Here is a 25,283-nt window from a genome sequence, read left to right as displayed (position 1 = left end):
TTTATTCATTATCCTTGTAGCATGTAGTCCAGTGTGTGATAGTTGCTGTTAAGACTATCGGCAACATTGTGCTGGTTACCTGCCTACTGCAGTTCATGTTTGCTGTAATTGGAGTCCAGTTATTTAAGGTAGGCAATTCTGTACATTTAATAGCAAATGCACCTTTGGGTAAAAACACACACACAAACACATATATATATATATATATATATATATATATATATATATATATATGCGCGTACACACACATACATATACATATACATATACATATGTTTTGTGTTTGTTTTATGATTTTCTCCTTTTGTATTTACTTTGTATTTTGTGCTGTTTCGTAATATCCTAATTAGAACAGAGAACAGTTAGTTACTGATATACCTAGGCGGACTCAAGATTTCAGATTCTTGTGTGCTCAGGCTGATTTATGTGACAGTGCTGCTCAAGCATGTTGATGTCAAATAGAAAGTGTGTTTTACCTCTGTGTTCCCATGTCTCACGAATTTCCCTTCATTTTAATTTTAGTTAAAATGATTCATGAAGAAAATATCGCCAAGTATCTCTGAAAGAAATACATTTATTTTAACCAACAGACGGGTCTTTTTCGATGTACATACTTTACTTTTCTCTTAGGTTTGATTTAGGATGACTACAGAAGCAAACGTTATTCGCAATAATTACATACATAACTCTTCTTAAGATTTTGCGCCTGACAGACGAATAACACAATAATGGACAATTTCTAATATTTTAATTTTAAATAAGAGATAGTAAATATTGACTGACATTATCAGATCTGTACATACATAAATGTGTATGTAATTATCAATATTTAATTCTCATCTTTTTCACCTACACTCCCAACCCTGCCCGACATTCTCTGTTTGCATTTGAAGAGGATTTTTTTTTTCAAAGTGACGTATCTCCATTAAAAACGAACGTTACGGTGAAGAAAAGTAAATAATATTTGATATATTTAAATATAAAGGGTAAGGCGTTACAAACGGACATCCCCTAAGAAATGTACGAATATTTTAACGTTGACGTTGGAAACAGTTCATCAGTTGACGCAGAACGTGTGCGCGAGGACGTAACCAGCATCGGTAGAAATCTGAAGAATAAACGCCAATCCAGCCTTAATACGTGACCGGTTAAGGAAAATGTCGAATTCAGAAACCCAAATAAAAACAGAACACGCATGTGTTGCATGTATTATGATAGTCCAGCTCCGGGCGAAGCTCTGCTTTGAAATGTGGTGTCAAAAATCCATCCTCCATAGGTACACGGGCATTACTAACACGCTGCTCTCATTTGGTATTTCTTTTAGTAATTGAAGGCCAAGTACTACAGGCGGAGCAAACGAACATGCATGAATTGCGTTGCTTTTAAATAATGGCACGGATTTCTTTTAACTGAGATAGTAATGTACATTGCAATAACACTGTGGAGTACACGTTCGAGGAAATACGTGGAAAGGTATCGATACTGTGGGTTTAATATGTGCGTAGTAAATGGGCTTTTGAGTGTGAGGTACATTCATTTAATCCACTGCTCCTGCCTGAGCATGTATTTGTTCCTCGAACTGTCCACTAATGAATGATAATGCCTTCTAAAAATGTATTGTAGGAACTAAGTCTTTGCAGTTACAGAGAGAGAGGGGGAGAGAGATAGATCCTAGATATATAATTAAAACAGTTCTTGTATTATACTAAATTGATAAACAAATGTAATTTGAATTAGAATTTAACTGTATTTAGATTTTGTGTATAATTGAGCTGAACATCCGTGTCCTTCAGCATCAAATGCAGCATCATCACTATTTGCTAATGAAGCAAATGCATTTCCATAGAATTATTTATTTATTTCAGAAATTGAACGCAACAGGTATATTACCCATTAATGGCGTTCATTATACAATAATTTGTGATAACATTATTGAAATATTGCACAGATGAATGTAGTATATAGACAGAAAACATTTAACAAACATATAAATCTTAGGTTCTATCGTAATTTATGTAATTTTAGTATATTCCTTTTCAAAATTGCGGTCGGGCAAAATAAGTCCACACTGTTTTCACTTTTGATGGTATCATTAAATGTTTTACACATATTCCAAATTGGGGATATTGTCAGAGCGTTGGTTCTATTACGACGGAGACTGAAGAGTTGCCTTCTTGGTCGTAATTTGCTTGAGGGGACGTAGAAGTCGAGCTGTGACAGGGCGAAAGGAGCTTCAATAAGATTATTTAAAATTTTGTGGAGGAAAATGAGCTGATGCATGATGCGTCTGTTGTTGAGAGTTGTTAGGTTAAAATATCTGAGAAGGTTCTCACGGGATTCCATTTGAGGGTATATACCAACTTGTTTGTACTTTAAGTGTCTTAAGAATTTATAATTTGAATTTGCTCTATTTTGTTTATATCTTGCTAGGTTTGAGGGTGCCACACTATGCTTGCGTATTCAATTTTCACTCTAACGTAAGCATTATAAAGCATCATTAAGCTTCCGACATTTTTGAACTCTTTACATGTACGCATTATAAATCCCAGAAGTCTGTAAGCCTCGTTTGTTACAAAGTTAACGTGCGCGTGAAATGTAAGTTTAGAATCAAACAGAACTCCTAGATCTTTGATTGTTTCTACCCGTTTTAATTTTTGTTTATTTATGCAATAGTCGTATTTTATTGATGTAGTGTTTCGAGCATATGACATTTGGTAACATTTTTCGCTATTTAAGATTAGTTTGTTGCTTTCGCACCATTCCACAAGACTCTTTATGTCCGCTTGTAACTCGGTACAGTCACTGTAACTGCAAATTATTTTGTATATTTTTAAATCGTCCGCAAAAAGTAGTTTACTCGATTGATTCAGATGTTCGTGAAGATCATTTATATTGCAAGACGCCTAATATTTACTCAAATCTTTGTTAAGGCTCTTTACGTAATTAATCCTTTCTCTGCTTAATACATTTACATGATAACATCTTAGCCACAAGGTAAGTTTTTCCTCGTTTCAACTAATTATTTTTTCACATACAAGCAAATCGGAATATTATTGTCCATAACTTCCTTATGTTGTGCTGATTACACAGCCTTTCGTTTCAGAAATTTGGAAGTTAACATAGTTTTAATTCATGATTTGACTCAGCTTTTGCAATCAAACAGTCGCCAGTCCTTATCAAGATCATACACTTATGGGTACAGGGTTCGATATCCGGTGGAGGCACATAGCGGTTCGGATCCCACTTTAAACTGTAGGCCCAGTCCCGATTAGCCTTACTGTGCATAAAGTGGACTTAAAACACTAAATCAACCAATCAATCAATCATACACTTATGCATTTATCCCACTTGCTGAAAAAATGACCACTTTCTCCCTTATCCACAATTCAAAGGGGGAGCAAGGTAGTTTTTGCTTCCACCGGAAAATGATTGTGTTATCCAAATTTTTATTTAATCGTTTAAGTTTTAATATCGCTTCGGGGTGTAAATGGTGATTCTTCTACGTAGTACACCCAATTGCTAACCTCACTATCCACGAAGTACACCCTGGACAGCATTTTACAGACTAACGAGGCTCTGGCGTATGTCTTACGGCCAGTATAATTGTATGTTGTCCTGTTTTTTGTCCTTATGTGTGCTAAGTGCCCCCTTTACAGTCTCAGCTTTTAATCGAAGTCAGAATGTTTTAATATTTTTAGTTGTACGACATTGCAGTTTTGTTACTGTATTTATGGTAACGTACTGGCTGGACCCCGTATAACGTGACGGATACAAAATAGCCTTAGTGCTGACGCACCCAAAACTTTGAATTCAAAATTCAAAAATTTAATATCGCTTCAAAATGTTTACTGCTCATTTGGCTTATTTTGCATTTTACGTTTAGTATGAAATAAATGTTATTCCTTATTATAATAATTGCTTTCTTGATACAAAGAAAAGAAAGAATTGCCACAGTGGCTTCGAGAAAGAATGCTTCATCATGTAGGATGATCTTCAAGCTCCAGGCATAACAAGCAGTATTTTAAGCATTCTATGTACTGTACTAGTTCACATGGAAAACGTTTCTCTCAAGGATAGAATGGGTAGTCCACAATAACAGGAACGAAAGTGGTGTTAACAGAATCGTTCGCAATAATACTCAAGGGATAGTTACGTAGAGAGAATCTAATTACATATTTGGAATTTATGCGTCAAGATCTTTCCAACAATCCATATACCACCTGTCTAGGGTCAGAAATAAGGAAGATCGGTAGCCTCTAGTCCTAGAACGATGAAACCACAATGGAAAGAGAACTTGATTCCGAGTTCAACAGGCTATCGATCATCCTTCTATCTCAATTTGGGACAGAGATATGGCGATTTCAAATTTTCAAAAACAAAGCTCATATCTCAAGTCCTAATTAACCTACAGTGAAAGTTATTGTATAATCGGAATCTACACAACAAGACCTTTCAATAGATTATATGGAAGGGTGTTTACGGGCAAAATAACAAAAACCAACATGGCGGCCCCCATTGTCATGACGAGCTGAGATGACATTTAATTGTATAATATTACATAGTAATCGTGGGTGATGTTTATTGTCAGCTAGTTGTTGCAGGTAAATTTGGAAACTTGAAAAACCATTCCGGAAAATTTTAAAGGGCTATCCAACCGGCCCTAATGTAACTAGAGTGAAAATAATTGTAGATTCGGAATCTGTACGTCAATACCTTTCCATAGAGTATATGGAAGGGGTCTAGGGTAAAATAACTCAAGAAGGTACCACATTTTCTACCATGTCCTCGTATATTTCTGTTACGATGAGCCTCGGTGTATAAAACAGATTTGAAACAACGTTTCAAACCGTTATTCGATCGGACCCTCAAGAAAATATCATATTTTTACCATGCTCTCATATATTTATCTGTTCCGATTAGTCTCTGGGCATAAAACAAATTTGAAACATCGGTTCAATCCGTCAATCGATCGGACACTCAGGAAAATACCACTTTTTCTACCATGCCCTAATATATTTCTGTTTCGAATAGCCGTAGTGCATAAAACGGATTTGCAATATCGGTTCAATCCGTCACTCGATCATTCGATCGGACCGCGAGATGGTACCACCTTTTCTATTATACCCTGGTATTTTTATAAACATTTTCTGTTTTTCTTATGTTTTTACAATTAAATAAGTTCAGTCTAGCATTATTTTTATTTAGAAGGCTGTCCTCGTGCTGGATATTCAGGGCACAGTGTAACACGGAAGTTCTGTGAATCAACTTATCTCTTTCATGCAGCCTCCAAGAGGAAGTTGTGGTTATCTCAGGAATGATACAAAAACGTTGCATCCGTTCCTTTATCCTACACGGATGTGATATATGCATTTGTTCTGATCATCACTGCAAAGTTTTCATTCTTCCTCAACATCTTTCACGGTACACCAGTTATAGTACAACGATGGACGGAGAGAATTTTGTAATTATAGTTCAAGACAATAATATTTGTATGTATAAACTGTTCATTACTCGGAATCAATATTCAATACAGGTTTTGAATATATATCTTGGATATATTCCTTTACACATTTTATTCTAATTACAAATCACCCGCGACAGAAACCCGTCACACCCAATTCCTGGAATTTCAAACTCATCAACGGACGCTCCTCAAACCGGGCCAATTCAGAGAAAAACAGTTACCTCCTCCCCATATTGAATTATCAACGCCATCTCTCCTCAAACAACGGAAACAAGTATCACACTACCCTGAATTTCAGACTCATCACCGCCATCTGTTTTCAGACACCGGAAACACGTACTCCAATTCCGAGAAAACCAACCGTCGCAAAAAAACAGTCGCCTACTCTTCCTCCTCCCCAACAAACAATCTGAATCTTCCACACAAAATAAACCCCGCCAATTTTATGACGTCACGCCAATCAAAATCCTCCTTACAAAATAAGCCACGCCCATTTCATGACGTCATCATTCAAATTTATGACGTCATCACTCAAAACAATAGCCTTGCTTGCCCCCACGCCTACATATTCAATTGAACTTTGATTGACCTTTTCCAATCAATTCATTTATTGACCCCAAGGAGGGTGCATTACTACTATTTGCACTCTGCGTCACTTAAGGTGCTATGTCTTGCGCCGCACTTGTTCGTTTGTCGAACTACGAAGTCTGTGGGTAGATGAGGGTCCTCCTTCGATAGAAAACCAGGAAAATGGAAAATATATATATTAAAAGTTTGTAAAGTGTTTGTTGTACACAAAGTGTGGATTCGGTCAAAGATTGTAGTCACTTTCTCCCTGATAGGTACAATAATAAAACTTTAAACAAATATAATGACTTCGATTTCAACTTGATTCAAAGCAGATGTAATTTCTGCTAATACTATTGAACTCACCAGGAGTTAGATTTGGTGATGCCATCTATTACTCTCATTGTGATATTATAAAGACGTTATTTGTTAGTCACTCGGAGGATACGCTCAACTTTTTTTGGCGGTTTATAGCTTCGCTAAATGAAGGAGTGTCGCAATGAAAAGGATGTGAAATGAGAGCTACATGTTTTGTTATTGTTACCTATAAGTTTTATTACTTTAATCTTATAGGAAAAGAACCATAGAAAAATAAACAGATGAATGTCAATTTGGGCAAATCACCCCGTGTTCAGGGTAAAATGCCCACCCATTATTGGTAAAATGCCCAATAAAAGAAACAATTGTTGTAATACTTGACATGACATATTTAAGGGAAAATAATACACAGCATTAACTGGAAGGTTATTAACGATTTTTTCGTAAACAGAACATCATTTGTAGAGACGAACATAGCGTTTCTAACAACATTTATTTTGAATTTACCATAGCCTCTTTTACTGTTTACATTTGTGAGAAATTGCATTGCACTTTGGACACATGGACGTGAATTTGATGCATATTTCATGCATCCACATACTACAACGAATACACTGGATCCAGTCACATTGTGGTCCTTTCTACTCATAATACTGCCCATGGGCATATTGTACTTAATTTGAGTGGGCATATTACCCCACACCTACAAGCAGAAAATTGATTCACAGGGTTGGCAACTCTGAGCCCCATGCAGCAGTTTTACTCTGCAGATATGTCTCCCTGACTCTTGATCTTTACACCAAATATAATTCAGTTTCTTTCTCTCCTGGGAATATTATTGCACATTGTTAATACAGCCTCAAAAATTGTATTCTTACCTCATGAAATTAACCCTGAATGGCTTCAGATTCTTCTCACAAGCTCTAAAACCTGTTGCCTCGTCTCACCATAGAGGGCGCTTTCAAACAAGAGTCGCAGAATTGTCAAAACATTAACATTGCGCGAGATACGAGGGTGTGGGCATTTAACCCCGATGGGCATATTCCCCCGAGTGACTCTATCGATAACATCAAGACAAGAATCTGCAGGTTCATATTACTGCTTGATTATAACGTTATTATTTTTCTATAGTCCTTCGCTGAAGTAACCTTTTTTTTATTGTTAACATTTCAACTTCTGCAGATATAACTGTCGTATGACGCAGGCAAATCATAGGGTATCAATATTCAAGAATCGCCCCTGCAATCTAGAAAATCAGCATTTACTTCTTATCATACGTCTTTACTTGATTGATTGATTGATTTGGTGTTTTAAGTCCACTTTATACACAGTAAGGCTAATCGAGACTGGACCTACAGTTTAAAGTGGGATCCGAACCACTATGTGCATCCACCTAGTATCGAATCCGGGACCCCTTGATTACAAGGCGACGACGCTACCACTGCGCCATCGGGAAGGCCCAGAGAAGTCTTTGCTATAATGTCATAATTACTTTTATAGTATCTCCTGCACTATTTTCCGCGACGACAATATAAAAGAAGTGACGAGAGTGTCACCATGTAGCCCATAAGATGTATTGCAGATCCCTATGAGGGCCATTTTGAAAATTGGGAATTTTCAGTACCATCAAACCTTCAAAAAGTTTGATATGATATGAATATTTTTGACAAATTTTCATGCTTTTATCACAAAAATGCACAATTCAGCAAATATCTGCACATATTGGCCCAACTATAAATGGTTCGTTCTTTGTTTGTGTTTTTGCCCCTGGAATTTATACAACCTATATATCCACATCCGTGAAATATGATAATTTGTCAGTAAAGTGCTGGTATTTAGCGATTACACTTCAGACTTCAAAACTGAAGGGGCTTGAACAGCAACATGCTACTACAAACAATCTTGAAATTCGCGCTCCTTAAACATAGGAAAACAATGTATTTTTCGTCATTAATAAGCAAATCAGAATGCTTTCGTAGGCCTTATTGGAAAGGTTTCCTTTTATTTGACCAATAACAGAGATAAATCTTCAAACAGGACCAATGAATGTTCATTTACCCATTTTGTGTCAAAGGAAACCGACCGCCATTTTGAAAGCGTCCGCCATTGATGACCAACAGGGTATTTTAAATGCATCCGATCTTTTAAATGGTATTAAGACGGATATTAAACTACATTCGAAGTTTCATGTTTTATCACTAAAATGCACGGTTTTGCACATATCCGCCGTACTATTTGTTTGGAAAAGTAAATTTATTTGCGGAAACTTAACAAGTGCCATGTGATTCGGTTAAACCCCAGGAAAATAAAGCACGAACCCCGCCTGCAATGTACCTTACCTTAATATAAGAGAAATACTCTCAATGGTAAATCATAAGCAACAAAATCAAAGTTCTAAAATTTAATACAGGAAAATTTGATGTCTTTTAATGACCTTCATGTGGTTGATTGATTGATTTAGTTTATTTTACTTCGCTTTTTGTGCCTTTTGGCTAATTTGCGAAGTTGGGGATGAGTGATGAAATGATGAAATTTTTGAATGGATATTCACACACAACCAAGCCCGACCAGGATTCGAACCCGGGACCCTTGGCGTTGCAGCGCGATGTGCTAACCACTTTTTTTTTATTATTTACAATTTTTCTTTCATACAGTAATTTTACAATTTTTGTATAACAATAGTTCTTACTACTTTAACATTCAATCAGAACCTTTAAAAAATGTGCGAATAATATTTTTCTTTTATCTTGAGACACTTTATGATATTCCTGTTGACATGTATTAAAAATTGATCATGAAAATCTATACCTTTATATATGCAGACAAACAATATATAATGTCCAACCAGCCATTGTACACTACGCAATTTGGTACATGGAAAATACGAAAACGTAGGTAACATTATGTTATGCACAGTAAACGCATTGGGATGGGTGCGACAAATTTTTCCTAATAACACACATAGATATTTCCATGTTTCACGTGTCCGTATGCATTCACTTAGCCAGTGTGAAATCGAACCTTTTTGCTTACACCTACCACATAGTGGGTCTTGTAACAGTTTTAATTTATGTAATTTCTTTTCCGTCACCACTATATCCTGTACCACACAGTACCACGCAGATTTTACCAAGGGCGATAAATGTGGTGCTTGAACATTGTTCCATATTTTGTGCCAGGGATGGGTTGGTTGATTAATCATCATCTTGCAGATAGGCAGTGTTGCCAAACAACGTGACTTGTATAATTGATATACTTTTGGTATTTCAAGAGGTTTCGCAGAAAGTAGTATATAACAAATTTCTAGCACTGATTCTTGTAAATATTTATACTGCGGTGGTACCGTTGCTATAGCGATCGGGGACAGTAACGGTATGGTGTCCAAAATCTGCTTAAGTATCACACCCGTTAAACTGTCTGGGAAGTTTACTAACATTGACATATCTGCTTGTACTCGGAGAGCTTGGCTTTTTAACTCCACGTAAATCAAGCCAAGTCCCCCGCACCGTACCGGCAGACATACATTCTCGTGACTCACCCGCAGCATTTGGTGTGCCCAAACAAACCAGTTTATCGCACTCCTTATCTGTACAAAATTCAATTTCCTCATCGGAAACACTCGTGCCACAAACCAGAGCTTTGAACTCGCATAAATATTTACAAAAGCTACCCTGGCAACCAAGCTAAGGGCACGAAGTTTGTTTTGTTTAAGGCGAAGAGGGACAATAACGCACCAGGCATGCATTTATTCCAATATCGTCGGAATGAGCAATGCTACTAAAAAGATCTCCGCCAGAAATGAAGAGTATGAATTTCTCCCCATTTGGCAAGTGAAAGCGGTTTCTTAAGTTGATTATTACGCCTTATACGGTCTTTGAAAAATATGATGAATTAGTATTTACAGAATCCCATGTATTCCTTATGGAGGAGCAACTTTAAATTCAAGTTACGGCTAAACCAATGAGAGTTTTGTATTTTCCTTCTGAAAATATAATCTTCAATGGATCCTCTACCCCATCATATGTTTTTTTCCGCCATCGGAAGTTTGATATTCCCAAGAGAACCAGTAAAGTAATTCTCCCATATGCGCAATGTTAAATTTCTGCCTATCTGCTACAGCTACCCCGCACACGCTTCACCCCTCGAGGCTCGTCGCGGAGGGCAGAGGGGGAGGGGCGAGAAGAGGTCTGTCTACTGGTCACCGAACGAGAAACACATGTTCGTTTTAGAGTAAAAATCTTTCTGATGGGTCCACCAGAGTAAACAAGCTTGCAGGGTGGGATTCGCGACCAAGGCATGCTAGGCAAGAAGGCCCTGGAAGCTATGAAAAGTAGTGACGGTAGAAAAACAAAAGCAGACAGCAGGGAATAGATTTCAGGTAGAAAGGCAGGAAACATATTATACAGTTTCTTGTAATATGCAGTAACGTACTTGAACAAGCCTGGAAAATTACGGGCAGAATACGGGAGAGGCATGGAGTTACTATAATAATTATGTAATTCTTCATGGATTTGTCTCAATATATATGTAACCGAACAAATACAGTACATATTTACATTATATCTATATTTATTTGGTTTACCATTGTTTACCTATTGTTTTACTGCAACTTGTACTTCTCCTCATTGCAATTTTTCGTTTCCGCACAATATATATTAAACTTTGGGACATCTCTGTTTCAAGAACGATGATTTATTAGTGCTGGGGTAGGAAATAAAACCAGTAGCGTACGCAGGATTTCATCAAGGGGGGTGTTATTTCGAAAACTTTCTGCAAATTCACATCACCATTGTTTTATTACACTTTAATTAATTAATAAAAATAAATTAATTAATAATTATTATAATCAATTAGTTTAATTACTACTAATAATTACTACTAATGCAGCTGCTATTTATGAAAGAAATAGAACAAAATTACATTTCTTTTGTTTCTTTGTTACGAAATAATTGTCTAGTCAACGGTTATTTGTATATGATAAGTGAGACATTTTAAGTGTGAAAAAATCCATAAAAACAAGCAACTATATTAAATTTATTGAAATAATCGATCGAAATATGAAATTCATTCAAGGAGCCGCGCTGGTCAAGTTTGACAACTTCGTGGGATATCCGGGTTCGATTCCCGGAATTGGTTGGAATTTATCCAACCTTGTCTCCGCACCCAGCCTCATAGCAATGGGTCTGAGAGCAACCCTGGGGGATGAAGGCTGCCGGAGCATGGTGCTGATCACATCACCTGCAAAATAGTTCGAGATCGAGAATCTTTGGGGCCCACCACACCACTACGTGTGCCTTCATGGCACGGTGCTATATGCACGAGGGAATTTACGTTACCTTTACCTATGGAACTCACCCAGGATGATGATGAAGCGCGAGAATACATGTTGCTGAATTCCACTGAGTCTATGTTTTCGTTGAAAAGTAAGTTTATAGACATTCCAACACATTTATCACTTCTAGGTGATTCACAAAGCACTTCTTCAACATTATTTAATGATGTGGATGTAGACTCAGCATCACTTGAGAGTGCACAAGGGGATGTGAAATCAGTACCGGGAAGAACGTTTGAAATAAGGTCGGCACACTGCGACGAAGCAAGGAATTTTCACAATTCTCGCGAGAGTCACTGCGCGACTTTTTGCAAAACAAATTGCAAAATTGAACTTGGCGGCCGCTTAGATTGTGTTTGGAATGTTGTGTTTTTCTTCATGCTGCATGGGAATAATAATTCAAATTATTATTATTAATACTGTCGCAGATCTTTGACTGTGATAAATTAGCCATTTTCAATTTTTTTCTACAGCATTTTCCATAATATTTCAAAAGCTCAAGGAGGAGGTTTGAACCCGGTAACCCCCTCCCTTGCGTACGCTACTGAATAAAACGGTGTTATTTTGTTCACAGGGCTTTTTTAAATCTCCCTGAACAAATTGTTCGGATAATTTTGGGATGCTCTGTGATTTCGGACGATAAATAGACAGGTTTTTGTGTATTGAATGTTTATTTTGCTTTTACTGAATGTGAATTTCACACTGAACGTATGTTAAAATAAAAAAAAAAAAAAATAATAATAATAAAAAAACCTTTACATTTCCTACTTTCAAGCATACTACTACAGAGCATTCCCTGACATTCGCTAAAATTCGCTAAAATTAATTTTTAATCGTGGAAATACCTTGGAAATTATCAAGAGTTTAATGAAATGCTATGATTATTTTACTTAGTACCAGGTGCCGGCCCCCGTGGCGGAGTGGTTAGCACATCGCCCTACGACGCTAGGGGTCCCGGTTTCGAATCCAGGCCTGGGCATGGATCTTTATGAGTGTCCATTCATCAATTTCATCATGTCATCACTCATCTCCATCTTCGCAAATTAGCAAAAATACAAAAAGCGAAGTAAAATAAAGCAAATAAAAATAAAAAACTTGGTACCAGGAAACGATTTCACACCCCGGTTGATACCGTGACCCACAAAGATATATGTGCACATTTTTTTTCACAATTTTTCTGGTATTTTACATAGTGCTTTTAAAGAAATAAACTGTACTCATGTTGGTACCCACAGTTTTGTTTTCCAAATTTCTCCTTCAACTTCATGTGTTTTACAATGGACAGTGTAAATCTATTTATGAACAAACAAATGGACACATCTCTATGGGTTACAGCTACTCTATCGGTGAGCTTTTGGCACATACAAATCAGAACTTTTACCTAGTGTTTCTTCCCAAAGTGCACTGCGTGATGACGTCAAGTTGAATATCCATTGTGCTGCTATTGAGGCAAAGCGTGTCCTCTGCTTTCTTGGTTATCTCTTTTTAATTCGCTGTAAAACAAACCGATTGATCAAAATAGGAAGCAGTTGGCCTACTATGCCGCTTGTTGTATTTTCGCTTCAATATAAGCAGGATATTTAGCCTTTAGCCTATTTGACCCAAAGTATCGTATGTTCACAATATTTACTTTTGTATCCTCACTCCACGTGACGTTTCACGCTCTTCATAATAGAATATGTAGTTATGATATATGATAGAATGTTTCTTCATATTTCTGACTCATAACCTGGTGAATACAAATCAAAAATCTAATGGTTAGTCCTAAATATACGTACTAAGCATATCTTCTTGCATATTTTCGCAGAACATTCTGACAAAGTTTCACAGTCGATATAGTAATCGCCTGATTTTATATAAAGGATGTGCAAATTTCAATTTCCATGAAAATTGTCAATGAAGGTGAAGGTCTTTGAAATATCTTGAATAAACATGTGTGGGTTTCAAGTAAATTGCTACAGAGAAGTTTTGTTAGTACTGTTAGTTTATGTATTCTGCGTAAAATTGCCATATTGTGTTGCCAAAAATTTCAATGTTCGTAAGAGAAAAAAAGTATCTGTATTTGTTTCGGTCACTTAAAACAGTTGTACATGTTGATTAGAACAGTTTTTTTTTTGCTTCGAAAGAGAATAATAACTCACTTTCAAAGTTATTGTAAATTTTTCATAACAATGACGTATTGTATATCTGTCCATTTCAATAGATTTTTAGCATAACTTATGTTGTTTTTTTCATTTTCCTAATGTTCAACCTCAGCCATGATATTATTATACTTTCTAGTAATTACGTGTTGAATATGTTACACAGACAAATTATGTATGAATATTTTTGTGTGTGTGTGTGTGTGGTTTGCGTGATTATCTGTGAAATTGAACGTAATTACTTACATCTTTATTTTTTTAACCTGACACATGGTTTTAGTTTGCAGTAAATTGTGTTGTGACAAATAGTAGTAAATAATAATGATAGTAAAAAATATAATATTTTGATCTATTTTCCGAAGGAAATATTATTGCGGAGACCTTCATGGTATAATGTACGTGAGCCCTAGATCATGCAATATGCACAAATCTCGATTTCTAGAACAAGAATATATGTGCCGTTCAAAATGTTCTGGTTATATGGTTATATACAGAAGAGGCGATTGAGTGCCAAAACTAGGAGGGAAGGACAGCTTACTTTCTCTTGATAAATAAGAGGCCATAGTACGGGGACAAAAGGTAGGGGGCAACTGCCCTCAACTCCTCCCTAATATAATAGCCGCCACTGGTATAATATATATATACAAACACATTGAATTATTGTAAGGAGTATAGTTATTACTCCTATTAATAATAGCATTATATTTTGTGGTTAAATGGGATAATAATAACAAAAACAGAGGGAAAAAGTAATCATAAATAAATAAATATGTTGTGTTAAGAAACAACGTGTTTATATAATATGCTCTACGTCATTATCACTGGTTTGCAATACGTTTCTCCCACTCTTGATGAACAACCATTAGAAATGAACACGTTAAAGAATAAATAAATATGGAAACTTAAAAGCATTTTTTTCCCCTATGTATTGCGACTTTTGGCCCACCCTGTATGTGTGTATATAATGGTTGTACGCTCGCACACACATTTCTCTATCTCTATCTCTCTCTCTCTCTCTCTCTCTCTCTGTGTGTGTGTGTGTGTGTGTGTGTGTGTGTGTGTGTGTGTGTAATCTTTTCTCATTTGGCGTTTTTTTTTTTACTTTTCGGATGCTCTTTATGGGTCACATTTTTAGATTGCGATTTTCAAATCAGCAATGTGGGAGAAAGCCAGGAAACTTATAATTCGGTAGAAAACGATAGTTTACCGGTTGACTGAAGGGCAGGTTTTTGCGACTAGTCGGTATGGTATCTGACTGCCACGCGAGATACCCGGATTCGATTAAGGTTGGAATTTTTCCGGCCTTGTCCCCATTTAAAACGGGTCCGGTTTTCACCCAGCCTCAAATCAGTGGTTACCTGGAGGAAACCGTGGGAGGTGAAGGCGGTCGGAGAGTGGTGCTGATAACATCACCTCCAAAGCGGTCGAGATCGAGAATATGTGGGGCCTTATACCCCACATCCACTAAATGTGCCTCCTCTGCACGGTCCTACATGCACGGGGAACTTTGCCTTGACTTCCAAAAGACGAGACCAACGTTGAGACGTGCTTCTCTAAAGACTGAAAACACCGAGACATACTGTTCGACACTCTCGTCTCGTTGGATAGCTGGTCAATCAGAATGTGTGGCCTTCGAGAAATTAACCTAAACCAAAGTCGCGCTAGACCTCAGAACTCGAAGGGATTGGTACAAGTTTGTTACATCTCAATATTGTAAATTGTAATGATATGGCCGAGAACAAGACAAACTTTGTAAAATCGAGACGAGACAGAGACCTACTGTTCGATAATGACCCCCGTTGGAGACTTTGGTAAACTGTAATGTAGGCTATGGTGTTTGAAAAATACCCAAAAACATAAATACATTATTATTTAATTTATCACATAAAAATGGGAGTAAAGTTAATTCATTTCATTCCTCTGACGACCTAGGGCGCCCGAAGATTTTTTGTCTGCAGGAAGGTGAGGCATGTCTTCATCTTTAGTCATTAGGAAAATATATATTACCTATATTAATATTATTATTATTATTAGGACTGAGCTGATAGCGATGCCGATGTATCGGTATCGGCCGATACCAGTGATATCGGTATCAGAAAGTATCGGTTGGAATTCTTCCACCGATATCAGCCGACACTTTCCCGGCATTTTGGTCCTTCACGAGCTCCGCAAAAATGCCGCGCAACCCTTTCGTAGAGTCTAATTATCCTGGAAATTATGCAAAAGTCAAACTTTCTTTTCACCAATTTTTGCACCAATTTTGCAAGACAAACTATATTTCTTTATGACATAATATATATTTTAATATTCTGATGCAATTCTTGAATATTATAAAGCAAATTTCTTGGTAAATCGATACATATAATTGGAAAAGAATATTTACACACCAATATTGATCAATATTTTGAACAAATTTTAATTATTGCAATTTTCAAGTATCGGTATCGGTGAGAGTATCGGTATCGGTGAGGGTATCAGCATCGGTATCGGTTCAAAGTGGTATCGGCTCAGCCCTAATTATTTTACAGATCATAAAATTCTAATTGAATTCATAATACTTTGGCATTGTTGACAAGTTCATATTTGAGTCCACTATCATTATAAAATAATCGAGAAAATAAAAACATATAGAGATCACTTTCTCTGCTCTCCTTCATGGTATCCCTGATGCATGATTTTACGCGCCGAAAGATTCTGCAGAAGAAAAAAAAGTAATTGAAAATACCGTCGCGTGTATTGTCAATGTCAGTTTCCGACTTCCGTAAATGATTTCTGCACTTTCTAGATCCCGAAAACGAAAGTCTAGAAATGTCAATACAAATTCAAAATTTAAATTTCATGAACTTGTTCCAGATATCTCAGGGGGAGAAGTTCTTTCCCATCTGGTGGCTTCTTTCCAGACGCCACAGCAACTCTCATATTGCAAGAAAGTTGACCGAGGGTTTGGGTGTTCCTCGCTCCCATCAACAGTCATAAATTATATTGCCGCTAAGTGGACGAGGGAGGCAGCTGTGGACTTTGCGTGCTCTTCGAACTACCCGCCTCTTGTGCAGTGTTCCCTTGCGCAGTGTTTCCAACGAGTGTAAACCTCGGCAAGTTTTTAATTGTCCCCCATCGCCTTAAGCACACTTTTCAGGCCAGCAATACATGTTGAATAATTTTGAGCAATCATTTCTTGTAAAGAGTGGGTAAAAATTATTCCAAGTATTTTCAATGCATTTACTTTTTGAATTTTATCGTTTTGATACGAGTGGTTTGTACAGGGTGTCCCACGAACGGCGCAACTGGGAATTAAGAGTGTCGTTACTTAGTAACCGAAACCTGTACATACATAAGTCATACACCAAATGTTAGCCCTGTCCAAGTAGATATTTTTAAACATAAAAACAACAAACGGGGTGCAGTGTTGTTCATGCAGTGTTGCCAAATGTAAGTGAAAGTGTAAATTTATTTTTCCACAAAGCATGGAGAATTGCATGTCAAACATTCGTACGGAAATTTGGACGTCAATTTCCACCTTGGGTAGGTGGACTATTTCGCCATCTATAGTTCAGAGAAGAAAACCGATCGTTTTCGCGTATAGCCAATCCTGAAATGCCTCGTAAAGGAGTACCGGTCCAAATGTGTGTTTTAAAAAAATTATGAGGTACAGTGGCAACACTGTTGATGTTTGAAGGCAACAAAATGTGTGTTTAGTGATGGTCTATGACATGGAAATACTGGAAACAGGAAAAAAAGAAAATTTTCATTTTTCTTTTTTTCCTGTTTCCAGTATTTCCATGTCATAGACCATCACTAAATTTTCATTTTCTTTTTTTCCTGTTTCCAGTATTTCCATGTCATAGACCATCACTAAACACTCATTTTGTTGCCTTCAAACATCAACAGTGTTGCCACTGTACCTCATAATTTTTTTAAAACACACATTTGGACCGGTACGCCTTTACGAGGGATTTCAGGATTGGCTATACGCGAAAACGATCGGTTTTCTTCTCTGAACTATAGATGGCAAAATAGTCCACCTACCCAAGGTGGAAATTGACGTCCAAATTTCCGTACGAATGTTTGACATGCAATTCTCCATGCTTCGTGGAAAAATAAATTTACACTTTCACTTACATTTGGCAACACTGCATGAACAACACTGCACCCCGTTTGTTGTTTCTATGTTTAAAAATATCTACTTGGACAGGGCTAACATTTGGTGTATGACTTATGTATGTACAGGTTTCGGTTACAAAGTAACGCCACTCTTAATTCCCAGTTGCGCCGTTCGTGGGACACCCTGTAGCATCTAAGTGCATCCAATGAGTTTTATTATAGTTAAGCTTTAGACCAGCCACAGAGCTTTATTTTTCTATCACATTTTCAAGTATTTCCATATCTGTCGGCAATTTCACAAACACAGTGACATCATCAGCATAACCTAATAATTTTATCGTTTTTGAGTGAATATTTAACCCCTGCAATTGCATTTCAAGTACCTTTAAAAATTTCATTAACGCTACACAAAAACTGATCATAGACATGGGATCACCTTATCTGACACCCCTTTGTATAGAAATGTCTTAGTTAAAAAAAACATTGATTTTTACACACGATTTGGCATCAGTATATAAATTCTTAATCGCATTTACAAATATTGGACTACAACCCATCCTTAAAAATACAGCATATAAAAATTCCTGCTGTACAGTATCAAAAGCAGTTTGAAAATCCCATGACAATATACCACGGTGACCTTGTATGGTCGTATGTCTATAACTAGTTATAACATCACGAATTGTCTGTAAAACAGTAAAGATCGATCTATTATTACCATAACAGTATTGATGGACACCGATCATTCTTTCCATATAAGGCAAAAGACGACGAAGTAAACATCTTGCAAAAATTTTATAATCCGTGCACAACAAAGATATAGGTCCATAGTGTTTTACTATCGTAGGGTTAGGAACTTTCGGAACCAGGACGATTACACCTGTATAGCTCGTCCTACCCAAGCAGTGTTGATTATATACTTCATTTATCCAGTCTGTCACAATATTAGCAAAAAAGTGACCAAAATCTTTTATAAAATTCTATGGGAATACCATCTATTCCTGGCGATGAGTTATTCTTCTTTCCTAGAATCGCTTCGTACACCTCAGCAGCTGTAAATTTATTTTCAATACGCAAATTATCATTAACAGAAAAAAATTCCGGAACTTGTTGTAAAAATATTTGTTCCTGAGCTGGATCATAACTTGTTCCTTGAAATCTAGAGTCATAAGGGCGGTAAAAGATTTCCTTTATTTCAGTCGCATTACAATGTTCAGAATTATCTTCGTCTATTATCTTATGAATCGTTTGGCGTTTTTCACGATTACGTTCATGTAGAACATGACTAATATTGGCCATTTCAAGAGGGTCAAAAGGTAAAAGTTTACTACGTATTTTGCACCCACTTCCTTTTTGGGCGTGTAATTGCAACAATATTGCCTGTACTTGTTTAATGTTCTGTTACACTTTCCCCCTCTTACCCCTTCATCAGTTAGCTCTCGCAACACTTTATAGTAAAAATTGTATTTATTATTCCAATCCTGGTTCCGTTCCCTACTATATTGTCTACAAAATCGTGTGATAGCTGGCTTTAGATATTCATCCCACCACTTAATTATATTTATTTGTTTCGCTCTTAATCGTTCCCAATACTTCCATTTCTCTTGTAATTTGTTAGTAAAAAGTGGATCGTCAAATAAAGATATATTCATTTTCCAATATCCATACCCATATTGTATATTTGGCAGTTGCATATTTACCGCCATTATAATTGCACTATGATCTGAGAAGCAAGTTGGCACCATATTAACATTAGTGATATTAGGGATAATTGATTGTGAAACATAAAATCGATCTAACCTTGAAGCACCCCCATCGTTTACATATGTGAAGCCTGCACTAGTTGGGTGCAAAGTGTCCCATGCATCTTTCCATTGAAACCCATTTATCAACTGTTGCAGCGCATTGGATGTATTAAATCCAGGGCGCTGGTCTTTTGGCAACAAAACACAATTAAAATCGCCTCCACAAATAATATGTTGCTTATTACCTTGAAGTTCCGTCGCTACTTCAGTTGCGAAAAATTCATTGCGTTGCTGCCTTTGATTACTACCAGAAGGCGCATACAGATTACATATCCACAGGTTTTCCACTTGTACAGTTGTAATTCTACCATTCGGATGGTATTCTACATTTGATCAGGTATATTGTCTCGAATTAATACAGCTGTGCCTTGCGCTGAATATGTGGAATTATTATAGACAATATAATTAGAGGGTAACTCATAATGAGTTATTGCTACTTCTTGAATGAGAGCAATATCTATAGCTGACTGAATTAGAAAGTCCCCCAATGCACTTTGTTTTGTTTTGCTTTGTAGTTTGTTTATGTTTATACTAGCAAGTCTAATGGTGGTAAACATCACTATGGATATGTAAACACTTGCTCTTACAATACTGTTAAATATATACATTGTTTTACTGTTTTTTGGTCTACCTTACACACAATAATTCTTAAAAGGAAAAAATAGCTATATGTTATACTCGGGCTGTGTATGCAATATTTCACACAAATTATCAAGGTCAAACTATTTGTTAAATGAATTGTTTTGATTTACTAAACTCACCTACCCTGCGCCTAGATCTTCGTTTCGGTAAGTTCATGTCGCTCACTGTCCCCGCATTTTTAGTCCTTTTTTTTGTTCCAGTTACATTTTCCACTACAAGTTTCATATTTACACTACTACTCTCACTATCTTCATCCGTAATCAACTCACTATCCATGTCTTCCCCCGTTGCGTCTTGTTGTTCTTCCTGTCTTTCCGCTGTCTTCTGATCCTTAATGGCATTGGTGCGTACCACGCCATCCTCTGTGACCACTTCTCTCACTGATTCCAGGTTGGAGTTTTCTTCCTCAATTACCAATGATTGTGTACCATCTTCCTCTGGGGTCTTCGAAGCCGCAACTGCAACTTCCGCTTCCTTTGTCGTGTCTTCTACGGGGTTGGTAAGAGTTCCGTTCTTCTGGGGGTTAGGGTGGCTTCCTGTAGGTATTTCAGTTGATTCCAGCTTGTTCTCAAGGCTAGTAGAAGGTGTTTCACTAAATGGAACTTCGTGATATGGTCCCGAGGTTCCTACTACACCTTCTCGTTGTTGCGCCATTTGACTGTAGTTTCGTCCGTGCCTGAGCGGAACTCTCAGGACAGTGGGTTGACGAAGGTCGCACATCCTACGTTCGTGACCAGGATGGTGACAAATCTGGCACGTCCGTTGCTGTCCATCATAGATAACGTGACACTGAAACGAGCGGATTACTAGAAATGAAGGTATTGGTTTTATGACTTCCATTTTTGCCACTCGCACTCCATTACACTGGGTATCGAAAGTTCCCCGACCATTGTTCTTTGTGTACACTATCGACAGTTCCAAATTCTCTTTCACGCTATCATCGTCCATTTCCAATGGGAGATTAAAGACACGCACAAATTTCACTTCCCTTCCCGCATCTTCTAATGACACTTTCACACTATTGCCGTCAGCGTAACGAAACTCCATGTCAGGCCCATGTTGTTCTAATAGTTTTCTCATTGTCGCTTCTCTCACAAATTTAATATACACACAACGCAAAATTGTCGGAAGTTGTATTCCCATCACTTCGTCAACATGCAGACGGAATTGTCCGTGAATAAATTCATGTATATCCGTTGGCCTCGGTTTAGGAGAATTCACTGGAAAGCTTATCTTTATCGTATTTAACCTATTCATTTCGTTCCGTTATTATTACTTGCCACTATAGTACTTACTGGTTTTTCGATTTGTGTCTTATTTTACGAGTCCAATTTTTCAGACGTAGTTGACTCACTAGCTGCACTCGGGGAACGCACTACCAGAGAACGATATGAGCACGTCCAACACCAACGGCGTCCACCGAGGAACTACACTCGGTCACAGGGTCGGGCACCTTCATGTGGGAGATAAATCAGAAGTAAATGAAGTACACACAGCAGATCTTTAGTTCCAGAACATAATTTGACTGATGTTAGAGATGCTATTAAAAGGCCAAAGATTAACAAAGCACCTGGAATTGATTTAATACCACTTGAGCTTATTGAATATGGTGAAAATTTGTTAATATATCAAATTCATAAATTCATTTGTTTCATGTGGAATAAAGTGGAAATTCCTCAACAGTGGAAGGAATTCATCATTGTTCCTGTGTTTAAAAAAGGTGACAAAATGAACTGCAATAATTACCGTGGAATTGCCCTCTTCTCAACATGAAATAAAATATGATCTAACGTTCTTTTAACAAGACTAACTCCATATGCTAAGGAAATTATAGGTGATTATTAATGTGTATTTAAGCGTAACAGCCGGACCCTGTGGCCGAGTGGTGAGTCTAGCTGCACACGCGGCCGCGTGCAGATCGTGTTTTCGCGTTCGCTGTTTTTCGTGTGGCAGGTAAGGCAAAATATTCTTGAGTTGAATTGAGCAAGCTCTGTTTTGGAGTACGTACATGCTAATTGAGAAAGACTAGAAGGAAGACAAACATGCCGGTACAGAGACAAAATACGTTGAAATTTATTTTTCGTAGTGTAAAATCTAGACCTACTTCGCTGGATTTACATAAGTGGTTTCATAACACGTACGGTGTGACATCGAACCAAGTTCAAAGCTTTCAAATTGATTACTATCGAAACTGTGTATTTGTGAAATTTGTAACGAAAGTGGTGGGTGAGCGATTATTAAATGATTATGGAGCTGAAGTGCCCTATTATGATGCAGACGGACGGCATAAAATAGATGTGGAATGGGCAGACCAGCAGAGTGTTTTTGTAAGTGTGCATGTAGTGCCAGACGAATTAAGCCACGATGCGATTCGTAATGTAATTAGTGAATACGGTGAAGTGCTGAACGTAAAGGAAGAGAGGTATTCAGAAGAACATATTTATAGAACACGAACGGGGCGCATTGTGTTTAAAATGGCCCTGCGGAAAGCAATCCCTTCGTACATTACCATACAAGGAGACAGGTACTGGGTAACTTATTCTGGTCAAGTACGTACGTGTAGTGGGTGTGATTTGGAGGGACATAACTTCTCAGAATGCCCCTCGCGACGACCCCGCGTTAATAGAACTGGACGAGTCCCTGTTAATTTGACCACTGGAACGACCCCTATGGTATCCCAACCTACAGTACTTCCAGTACTGACAAGACTCCAAAACTCGAATACAACATCAAGTGAAGAGGTCAATTGCCATAGATCCAACCCCCATTTCACGAATGAAACAACAGAGACACCCGCCACGGAACCAGAGCCTCAAATACAGCTAACACCAAACGACCCAAGCCAAAAGAAGAGCACCGACAAAGACAAAATACACAACGAACAACAAGGTGAAAAAGAAGAGAGTAGCCAACCTTCCAACTCCAACCACTTAACAACACTAGACAGACCTGACAAGGGACAACACACCACAGGAATTCCCTCACAACTCGGAAAGGAAGTAGACAAGAAGATAGAAGTCCAGAAAGTAGAAATAGGCACAGAAGATGGATCCGGGGATGAATCGACAACAGAGGATGAATTTCCGGCAATTAACACGGATAAAGGACAAAGACGCTCTTCAAGACACAAGCGATCCAGACCACGATTCGTCCCGCCAATAAGCAAGAAGAAAAAACCCGGGGGAGCTCTGCCTCAACATCCGTAGGTACCTGGGGAGCCCTGAGTCAATATCCATGGGTATCTGCATTAACAGAAGAAAGGAAGGAGGGACCACCCCTAGTGTAGTGTCCAACGTTATTTGTCGTGTGCGTCATAGAAAAAAGAAGAAAAATACTGCAGGTGTATATATTTCCTCGAGAGAGTGGAGTAGATACTGACAACACTAATCACGATTATAAACAGGTTAGTTGGAAAAATGTTGACGAGGTTAAGTAATTTTTGTAAGAGTGTAATGATTGTGGTGGCTTTTGATAGGGGACTGATAGGTATGACAGAGTGATCGAGTATTTTTTTTCTGTTTTTTTTTTCTTGATATATAAGTTTCCTCTTTTTTTTGTAAAGAAGATCAACGATTGGTACCACTCTGTTCCATTTCCTTGATGTGGTACTGTTTTCATTTATTGGATGTATATATTTAACAGTATTGTAAAATCAAGTGTTTACATATACGAGTACATAGTGATGCTTACCATCATTAGATTTGCTAGTATAAACATAAACAAACTACAAAACAAAACAAAACAAAGTGCATTGGGGGACTTTCTAATTCAGTCCGCTATAGATATTGCTCTCATTCAAGAAGTAGCAATAACTAATTTTGAGTTACCCGCTAGTTATATTGTCTATAATAATTCCACATATTCAGCGCAAGGAACAGCTGTACTAGTTAGAGACAATATACCGGTATTAAATGTAGAATACCATCCGAGTGGTAGAATTACAACTGTACAAGTGGAAAACCTGTGGATATGTAATCTGTATGCGCTTTCTGGTAGTAATCAAAGCAGCAACGTAATGAATTTTTTGCAAATCAAGTAGCGACGGAACTTCAAGGTAATAAGCAACATAGTATTTGCGGAGGCGATTTTAATTGTGTTTTGTTGCCAAAAGACCAGCGCCCTGGATTTAATACATCCAATGCGCTGCAACAGTTGGTAACTGGGTTTCAATGGAAAGATGCATCGGACACTTTGCACCTAACTAGTGCAGGCTTCACATATGTAAAGGATGGGAGAGCTTCACGGTTAGATAGATTTTATGTTTCACCATAAATATAATATTACACTAATATCACTAATGTTAATATGGTGCCAACTTGCTTCTCAGATCATAGTGCAATTATAATGGCGGTAAATATGCAACTGCCAGATATACAATATGGCTATGGATATTGGAAAATTAATATATCTTTATTTGATGATTCACTTTTTGCTGACAAATTCCAAGAGAAATGGAAATATTGGGAACGATTAAGAGCGAAACAAATAAATATAATTAAGTGGTGGGATGAATATCTAAAGCCAGCTATCAAACGATTTTGTAGACAATATAGTAGGGAACGGAACCAGGATTGGAATAATAAATACAATTATTATTATAATGTGTTGAGAGAGCTAACTGATGAAGGGGTAAGAGGGGGAAAAGTGCAACAGAACATTAAACAAGTACAGGCAATATTGTTGCAATTACACGCGCAAAAAAGAAGTGGGTGCTAAATACGTAATAAACTTTTACCTTTTGACCCTCTTGAAATGACAAATATTAGTCATGTTCTACATGAACGTAATCGTGGAAAACGCCAAACGATTCATAATATAATAGACAAAGATAATTCGGAGTATAGTAATGTGACTGACATAAAGGAAATCTTTTACCGCACATATCACTCTAGATTTCAAGGAACAAGTTATGA

General features: G+C 37.3%; 1 protein-coding gene across 5 annotated transcripts in view; it reads left to right on the top strand.

The window, feature by feature from the left end:
* The window catches only part of Ca-alpha1D (Ca[2+]-channel protein alpha[[1]] subunit D), a 1,588,055-nt gene that overhangs the window by 806,306 nt on the left and 756,466 nt on the right, over positions 1-25,283 (top strand). For all 5 annotated transcript variants that reach the window (XM_083117527.1, XM_083117525.1, XM_083117526.1 and 2 more), the window contains exon 23: positions 21-128. In XM_083117527.1, coding sequence (XP_082973653.1) covers positions 21-128 — 108 coding nt within the window. The remainder of the gene's footprint in view (positions 1-20; positions 129-25,283) is intronic.

The sequence above is a fragment of the Lepisma saccharinum genome, chromosome 2, assembly GCF_977018435.1.
Source record: "Lepisma saccharinum chromosome 2, izLepSacc3.1, whole genome shotgun sequence".
NCBI lineage: Eukaryota > Metazoa > Arthropoda > Insecta > Zygentoma > Lepismatidae > Lepisma > Lepisma saccharinum.
Note: the sequence above shows the minus strand (reverse complement) of the source record. Positions and strands in the feature narration are given on the sequence as shown.